Here is a 10,000-nt window from a genome sequence, read left to right on the forward strand (position 1 = left end):
TTTGTCCAGGTGTTGTGGAAGTTGGTGATTTTCCTGCCCTTGGGGTCAATGACCACGTGGGGGATGTTGGCAAGGATGCTGACGATGTGGCCGTGGAGCCGGTCGGTGACGAGTACTCTTGCACGTTGTAGATACAAAAAGCCATTAGTACATATGTAGTAGGCACTTTCTATCTTTGTTGTAGCGCTTGGTGTCTTCCAACGATCCCATTGACTCAAGTGAACTCGAAGATTTGGGGGGTGAGCGGGTAGGGTAAAGTTTGGCGTTCCCTCTAAATCGTTTCTTTTCTGCCAAATTATATCGAAAGTAGGATTCATGATTCGAGGGATTGGTCCGATCTGGAACGCTGTGTCGGGGGCCAGTAACAGATTTGTTGACCCTTTAAAGATCTTCTTAGAAAGCTCGTAAGAAGCCCTATCTCGTAGGATAATGGTTAGATTGGGATTGCAGCAATAATTCTTGACACATCTTTGGACGTGCAAGGTATTTAAGTCATCATTTCGTACCCAAATACCCTGAGGTAAAACGACAGTATGGTAACCTTGAAAAAGATCGAGAAGCATAAATCTGATTTTATCGTTTTGAAAATATCCGACTAGATTCCCTCCACCTCTGTTCAAGATAACCAGTTCTTGGGGGGAATATTTCTCCGCCAAAACCCTTGCTTCTTTTAGTCTCTCAATAGTGCAGGTTGTGAAATGACAAAAAAATATGATTTCTATCCCAAGACGCTTCATGAGTATGGCCTCTCCAGTGGAGATACACGAATCCCCTTTATTTTCGAACGCTGCCATGGCAACCCAAATGGCGTACTTGTATTTTCCAAGCAAATTGCCTAAAACGTTGAACTGAATCCTTTGCGCTTCACGAATGATGTCACGGTGAGATTTCATCTGATTTATCAACCTATTGGCAGATCTGGGATATTGCATTAAATCTAGATTTAAGAAGTCTGCGACAGATTCGGCTTGAGCATTTGAGAGATTTCCCAATCGAGGCATCAGCATTTCGTCTGACGGCCGTGTAAGTCCTCTTCGAGAAAATGTTCGGGTTTCAAAACGTTGGTCCAGTGGCGTTTGAGAGCTTTTGGAAAAGACAAGCAGATCAGATGCATGGACTTGTTTTTCGGGAGTCTGGTCTTTGTTAAGGGGTCTCAGGGAAGGCATGATGTTACAAAAGACGATGCCTAAAAAGAACGTGATGACCATGCACGCTAACAGGGTGATCCTAGTCGACCGGCTTGTTGTGGAATTCGTATCTGGAGAAATTAATAAAATTAAAAACATACAACCTTACGTGGCTTTTTACTTATTATTTTTTTAGTGCTTGTAGTGGGGTACAAATCATTTCAAGATACTGCCAATAGGAAAAAAAGATAAATAAAAGAGAAAGAAAGTAATACCGTTTTTAGGATAACAGACATATTGCTATACATTTGTGACCGTCGTATCAATCTAGAGTTGTGTCGAAAAGAACCACATACAGAAAATAGAATCAAAATTCTCAATCGTCTAAAAATAAAAAGATTTACTCAAGTACCACGCAAGACACGACATTCATTCCTCTATTATAAAGCTCATGAAGTTATGAAAAAAACCCTAAAAAACAAAAAACAAACAACAACCCCCCCCCCCCCCAAAAAAAAAAAAAAAACAAAAAAAAAAAAAAAACCAAAAAAAAACAACAAAAAACAACAAAAAAAAAAAAAAAAAGAAAAACAAACAAGCAAACGCAGTTGGTACGTTATATCCGGCTGACGGATGTTGTGAATATTTTACCTAAACTCATTTCATCAATATAAAAATATCTTAAAGCGTATCTAGCTGTGCATCTTCGCTGCCTTTTTTTTCATTTAATTTCATTGCGTCAACTTCAAATTAAATGTACCGAGAACTATTATAACCGATGAATGTTTTGCTGTTTCTACAATTTGAAGAAGAAGAAAATACCGCGAAACGTTTGCAGTTAGGAACCACAGGGGTCAAGTTATTCAACAAAAATCCCTCTCCCTTGGAGGATGTAATTTGACCTTTGATACGGTAATGTCCCTTGTTTCTTACCCGCTTGGTTTGTTCTCGTCTCCAATACAAATACAATATTTTAATCCATTAACAAGTTAACCGCCCTTCTCTGGAATTACATATTTTAAAAAAATTGGCCAGAATATTCGTTCTTCAAATATCGGCCGATTTAAATGAACCCCTCCTTGGCAAAAACTCTCAAACCTGGGAATTCGCGAAGTCCCAGGTTTGAGAGGTTTTGTCAAGATAGATGAGGGTCATTTAAATCGATCTATATATTTGGAGGACGAATTTTTTTGGCCAAATATTTAGATACGTAATTATAGAGTACGGCAGTTAAGTAGTTAAAATCGTTGATCGATAATACACACTTACCATACGCTTTCTAATCACAATGATATAATCTATTTTATATTCTATTCAGGTCATGGTTTAAATAGGCGTCTAAATAGACTTGACGGAAACGTTGAAAAGAATAATTATTCAAAGAGTTCCGTGATATTATCGGATATAAAAGCAATAAAATGTCAAAATTAGTTTTATTTAACTTTAATTCTTTAATGGGGATTACGAACATAGCTCGGTACTTGGTTACATATCGCTTGGTTCATGATTACACGACAAAGGCATCCACTACTACTACTACTACTACTACTACTACTACTACTACTACTACTACTACTACTACTACTACTACTACTACTACTATTACTATTACTACTACTACTACTACTACTACTACTACTACTACTACTACTACTACTACTACTACTACTACTATACTACTACTATACTACTACTACTACTACTATTATTATTATTATTATTATATACTACTACTACTACTACTACTACTACTACTACTACTACTACTACTACTACTATACTACTACTACTACTACTACTACTTCTACCACCACTACTACTACTACTACTACTACTACTACTACTACTACTACTACTACTACTACTACTACTACTACTACTTCTACCACCACTACTACTACTACTACTACTACTACTACTAACTATACTACTACTACTTCTACCACCACTACTACTACTACTACTACTACTACTACTACTACTACTACTACTACTACTACTACTACTACTACTTCTACCACTACTACTACTACTACTTCTACCACTACTATTACTACTACTACTACTACTACTACTACTACTACTACTACTACTACTACTACTACTACTCTACCTACCTATCTATCTATCTATCTGTCTATCTGTCACAGTTTTGTGTGTTGGTCCATTATACTTCCGGATGGCAATGTTATGAGCTTCTTAGCCAAGCGCATACTATCTATAGATTGTGCCCATTAACCAGTATATATATTTGACCAATCAAAACATTGAATTTGTGACAATACTTCGCACCTGCTCAGACAAACATAGTTGGATTAACAATGACTTAAATGAAATCGACCACTCTCTGATCATTGTTATTGTTTTCATACTGCCAAATGGATGACTGGTTATCACACGATTTTCTCGATCATATAATATTATTATATAAACGCTTAAGTTTACACATTGTTTTATGTATTAGTTCTATTGATCAAGCGGTAGAACAGTGGGTATTTTAATATAACAACAAGAGATGAAGTGAGTAGAAAGGTGTGTCAGAAGACAATAGAGAATAAAAATTACGCGGCGGTGATGGGGGTTTGAACCCGCGACCTTACCAGGGAGAGCGTGACTCTACCGTATGAGCTATCCACGATCCCAAAAAGATCGTCCCTAACCCTAGTCATTATTAGAGCCTCTCTCCTCCCGACTACTTGAGATCGCGTGTCCAACACACACAACCTCCGCGAAGTTAGTTGGCCAGCAATTAAGCTTAATAGCCAATATTCTGAACACAAACATATAACATATAAACAATTGAGACACTGAGTATGCTCCGGTATTTGGGGTGAATCTTTCCTTCAGAAAAGTGAGTGGAGCAGGCACTTAAGTTGATGACAATAAGAGATGAAATGAGTAGAAAAGTGCCAGAAGACAATAGAGAATATAAATTTCGCGGTGGTGATGGGGGAGTTGTCGTACCAGTAAGATCGCGGCTTCATCTCTTCATTTTCTGAATTAAAAATTCACCCCAAATACCGGAGCATACTCATTGTCTCAATTGTTTCTATGTTATATGAATAACTAAATCTAGTCCGCTTACATAAAATTAGGCTCTGATGTCTACATCCTAGTCAGCCATTTGGCGGTATAATAATAATGATCAGAGAGAGAGAGAGAGAGAGAGAGAGAGAGAGAGAGAGAGAGAGAGAGAGAGAGAGAGAGAGAGAGAGAGAGGCAAATTTCTTTCATGTTATTGTTAATAAACAACCAACTATGTTTGTCCGAGCACGTTTGACGGTGTGCCACAACTCCCATGTTTTGATTGGTCAAAATTCTACTAGTTAATTAAAACGACCCATATCTTGTCAAAAACTCAGGGCGAGTTTTCTGGCAAAACAAAAAATAAATAATTTTTTTCCACAGTCGGGCAGAATTCTTATTGAATCGTCTTATCGATTATTTGAAAAAAGGTGGATCGATTTTTCCCCCAAAATGTGGTGAGACGGTGAGTATTATGTTTTGTCTTTCAACAAAGTAAAGACGGTAGTAAGCGTAGTCGTGATCGAATGAATGACAATGAACGCATTTCTCTGGCTTCAGTGAAGGAGGCTTGGTCGGCACTTTATTTCCACCATCTTATTTTATTCATCCACTGTAAAGCGTTTTGAGCGCATTTAAATTGCAAAAGGAAATTGAATGGAAGCTACAGATAGATAAACAAAAACAGATAATGTGGACATTTCGGGTTTCCCCTTTATCAACGAATCACGCTGAATGAAATAATAAACCGGAATGAGAGATGTGAGAATGGCGTTGTTATGGTAAACAAACAAAACAATGATAGGGAATGAGATTAGCGGAAGAGTAGCGTCCCTTGATTGGACGTCACCCATAGTCTGTGACGTCACCGGCGGAAAAGTTATTAGAGAGAGAACGTCATGTTGGTTGTGCGCATGCGTCTCTCGTCCTCGAGGACGAGAAACGCATGCGCACAACCAACATGACGTTCTCTCTCTAATAACTTTTCCGCCGGTGACGTCACAGACTATGGGTGACGTCCAATCAAGGGACGCTATTCTTCCGCTAATCTCATTTCCTATAGGACAGGAAATAGTATGAGCGTATTTAGAGAGTTTAATTTTAGTGATCACCCTTCCTGCAGACTAAAATAACTTCAAAAAGTTGAGAGCCCCCCCCCCCCCCTCCCCATTTCGTCCATATATTTTACTCGTGCCATACCAAACTCCATTTTAGAACTTTTTCTCCATCTATTTTCTCATGTCTTGTGTTGTTCCTTTATAGTTTTCCCCAAGTTTCCTTACCCTTGCGTTCAGCACATAATATATCCTAGTGGTCTCTTCAGTTCTTCCACTATTTAAAGTTTTAAAGAATTTGTCGAAACAAAGATGATCTGGTGATTGCTTTGTTTGCTTTTGTCATATACCGTCACGTGACATTGTCCTTTATTTTCTAATTGTGACTAACCACCTTTGATGCACCTCCTCCGGATCTAACAGACCCAGCTACCCAATCACTGCTGGGTGGACAGGGGGTCAGAAAAAATCTCAACAGCAACCCGAGATCGGTTTCGGTCCCTTTGCGTGTGAAGCTTGTGCTCTATCTAACAACCAAGCTTTCGGGATTCCTTTTTCTTTTTTTTTTCTCTTTTTTTTTTTTACCTCAGTCATGGGAGACACCCAATGTTTGTCGTTGCTTTGCCAATTTAGAATTATCTCCGTCTTTTAAATACGACAATTAACAGGTATAGGTATATTGACCTTAAAAAAAAATTAAAATTAAAAAAAAAAGACCATAAATTAAAAAGTCAAAAAAAAAACAAAACAAAACAAAAAAATACAACATAAATTAAAAAGTCAAAAGAAAACCAAAAAAAAAAAAAAAAAAAAAAAAATTACAAAAAAACCCCATAAATTAAGATGTATTAAAAAAAAAAAAAGGAAAGAATTATATCAATAAATCAGTAGATAAATAGATAAATAAATAAATAAACATATGTTTGAAAATGAAACAGATTCCTTTTACTTTATATGGTTTGAGTTCAATTAATTGGTGCTGTGAGTCAACTTTTGACATTTTGGTGGAGATCTGATGCCTTATCAGTGACATTAAGATGGAGATCAAGGCCAGCGTCGATGGGTGAACAGTGGGTGTGAATATATTATTATTATTATTATACGTAATTATAGAGAATAAAAAGGTACGGAATTAGGTGGATACGAGAGAAGAAGAACGTTTGTTTGTCTGTCTGCGTGTGAGTATGTGTGTGTGCTTGTGTGTGTGTATGTCTGTCTGTGTGTGTAAAGAGAGAGAGAGAGAGAGAGAGAGAGAGAGAGAGAGAGAGAGAGAGAGAGAGATAGATAGACAGATAGATAGATAGAGATAGATAGATAGATAGATAGATAGATAGATAGATAGAGAGAGAGAGAGAGAGAGAGAGAGAGAGAGAGAGAGATAATTTGGGAGGTATGAGAGATTGTTTTTTGTTTGTTTTTTTATGTGTGTTTAGTTTTGTGAAGCTTTTTGTTGGTTTACTTCAATGTCATTGTATTTCCTTCTTAATATTTATTTGCTTTATTAATTTCAGAAATGCATTAGTCTATGTCATTACCCAATGTAAATTTCCAGAAATGGAGAAATAAAGTTAATCTTATCTTATCATAGCTTATCTTATATAATTGTTAATTAAATCCAAAGATCCGACGAGGAACTCTCTGCTTCACAAATACACAAGCCCTTCTACTTACTTTTGTCCTTGACCTTTTCGTTGGGCTTGTATCTGTCCCATGTGTACAAGAAAAGCCCAATTGTGCATACAACCAACCCGAAGAAGTTGGAGGCAGACGCTTGTCTCTGACCGACAATGTAGAGGAGGAGAACAACAAACACGCGCTTGGAAATATTGACGATTGCGTGAGTTACCACCGATAGCTGGGGACAAGACAATAAAACGAAAGTACGTCGTCAAAAAATGTGACCCTCCGTCTCAAAACGGTATTATGTCGGAATGATTCAGACCCCAAAAAGTGAATTTAGAGATAGAATGATGAGAAATTGGACCTTAGAAGTTTTTGTAAAGCAAGAAATAGTATTTATACTCCAGCATAACGTACAGAAATTAAACCCAAGTTTGATATTTGTGGCAAAGAATTCAATTTCCCTAACCGAGTGGATCCCGACATAATACCGGTTTGACACGGTGGGTCACAAATAAATTCACCATTTCAAAATCAGAGAATCGATACACAAGTTATCAATAAATGATTAACTCTAAACATGAAATTGGTAGCTTTGGATGCTTTGCCTAACTGAACACTGTAGTTCATAATTTATCGTTTATAAGGTCGCTTATTTAATCGGCCAATTCATCTTCGTCGTTGTCGGCAAATTCATCATCATCATCATCATAATCGTCATCATCATCTTCATCGTCTGTAAGTTGTTTTTATAATCTTTTGACAGAAACTGGACATGTGCCCATTTCACATCTGAGTACGCGAGAGAATATTATGATTCATGGGCCTTTTCCATGAACTCAACTTCGTGTCGCACACAGCAGGACTCAAACCAGGGACCTCTAGATCTTACAGAATAATAATAATAATAATAATAATAATAATAATAATAATAATAATAATAATAATAATAATAATAATAATAATAATGAAATTTATTTATATTGCGCCCACTCCTCTATACAATGAAGCTCTAGGCGCATAACAATAACTTCAATCCATTCAAATTTTCTCTCTCTCTCTCTCTCTCTCTCTCTCTCTCTCTCTCTCTCTCTCTCTCTCTCTCTCTCTCTCTCACACACACACACACACACACACAAACCTTCCACCATCCAACTATTTAACATATTTAAAAAATAAAGTTATATATATATATATATAATATATAATATATATATATATATATATATATATATATACATATCCTGTGATCATCGTCTGCTCAAATAAAATAACTAATAAATTAAGAATTCTCGAAATAAATAAGTTTTTAAGTGTTTCCTGAAAGCGAGTTCAGTAGGGACGTCACGAAGAGTTAAGGGGAGATTGTTCCAGACAGTCGGTGCAAAGTGTCTAAAGGATCTGTCAGAGAGTTTCTTTTACCCTTTTTTTTGGCACTTTAAGTAGACGATGATCACCTGATCTCAATGCCCCCCCCCCCCCCCCCCAAGCCACAAAAAGTCCTCACCCTTTGTAAAGCACATGCCATGGAGGTGTAAGAATACAAGACGTGGAATATTCCTGACAGGTAGGCCAAAGCAATGCTTCTGTTGATGTCTAGGAACCAAAAACACACACAGATCGTACCTGGAATATACATTAGATGATGATGATGATGATGATGATGATGATGATGATGATGATGATGATGATGAGGTGGATGATGATGATGATGATGATGATGAGGTGGATGATGATGATGATGATGATGATGATGATGAGGTGATGATGATGATGATGATGATGATGATGACGACGACGACGATGATGATGATGATGATGATGATGATGATGATGATGATGATGATGACGACGACGATGACGACGATGATGATGATGATGATGATGAAGATTGAAATAACTGAAAAAATCTGCCAAAATGCAAATCTTAATTTTGTTGTTTTGCTGGCAAACGATCATCAATTTGTGAATTTATTTTAAGGAGGGGGTAATCAGGAGTTGTGAGACTGGACCAAAATATCTTACCGAGGAGTCCCATGGCCCCGTAAACGACATGTTGCTGACGTTCGACGCATCTGGACCGGAGGATTTTGGTTTCTCTTTCTGTTTGCTGGATTTGTTTGAAGGTCACGTTCCTGAAATTTATGGGAAAGGTTTGGGGAGGGAGAATTGGAGGGGGGGGGGGGGGGGATGGGGTTAGGTGGAAAGTAACACGTTTTGCTTGAAAATAAATTGCAGAATTACAAAAGGTGAACATGGAAAGGCTTCGGGTGGAAACGGTACAAAAAATGGACCCTTCGTCAGCAAAACAGTAAAAGTAAAAGAAGGATAGTTGAAATCAAATATACTCCAACCACACACGAGTACAGACGATACATTTTTCATTATATTCTCCTTTAGTTGTTTTCAACATTTCTTGTTTACTGTTTTGGAAACGTCCATTGTTGGTACTGTTTCCATCCGAAGACTTTTCCATTTCCACTTTATTGTTAGTAAAAGAAATTACCCCTTTGATCTGAGACCAGTTTTTGTCCTCGAGACGAGCCAACCATTCAGTGCCTTGTTGTACAGAATTAGTGACTAAAAAAATGTTGACAATGATGACAAAAGACCTGAAATAGCAACCCCAACGGTCACTTAGATGGATAGGCTTATTAATCTCATATTTACTAGAATTGGTCAAATGTTGAGTTTCGTACAATTTGTGAATATATAACGGATGTACATAATGGGATATATATATATATATATATATATATATATATATATATATATATATATATATATATATATATATATATATATATATATATATATATATATGGATTGCAACAAAGCAATATGGAACAATTGTCTTTTTCACAAACGTCAATTGACTATGATTGCCCAGGGTTGAGACTTTCATATTTTCTTATAATTCGCCGGGGAGGCTAGATGGCCGAATAGATAAAGCATTGCACTTGCACAGAGAAGCGAACCCGGGTTCGAGCCCTCCTGTAGACATATCAATTTTCCTTGAGCAATAAACAAATTGCTCACATTGCGGCACTGCGCTATGACTGACGCCTGAGTTATCTGCTAGGTGAGATGAAATTATTTCAATAACGCCAGGAAATACTGGATTTCCTCAAACCGCCTCTTAACTGGACATGGCAGAACTGCATCAAATATGTG

The 10,000-nt window shown here is 37.1% G+C and overlaps 1 protein-coding gene across 1 annotated transcript in view; it reads right to left on the reverse strand.

The window, feature by feature from the left end:
* The window catches only part of LOC144962454 (uncharacterized), a 16,852-nt gene that overhangs the window by 355 nt on the left and 6,497 nt on the right, over positions 1–10,000 (reverse strand). Inside the window, exons 5-8 of the mRNA XM_078895413.1 lie at positions 8,852–8,961; positions 8,334–8,452; positions 6,878–7,061; positions 1–1,258 (exon numbers count right to left, since the gene is read on the reverse strand). The exon at positions 1–1,258 is cut by the window's left edge and continues 355 nt beyond it. Of these exons, the coding sequence (XP_078751539.1) occupies positions 1–1,258; positions 6,878–7,061; positions 8,334–8,452; positions 8,852–8,961 (1,671 nt within the window). The remainder of the gene's footprint in view (positions 1,259–6,877; positions 7,062–8,333; positions 8,453–8,851; positions 8,962–10,000) is intronic.

The sequence above is a fragment of the Berghia stephanieae genome, chromosome 1, assembly GCF_034508935.2.
Source record: "Berghia stephanieae isolate SIO BIC M18660-M18661 chromosome 1, UCSD_Bste_1.3, whole genome shotgun sequence".
NCBI lineage: Eukaryota > Metazoa > Mollusca > Gastropoda > Nudibranchia > Aeolidiidae > Berghia > Berghia stephanieae.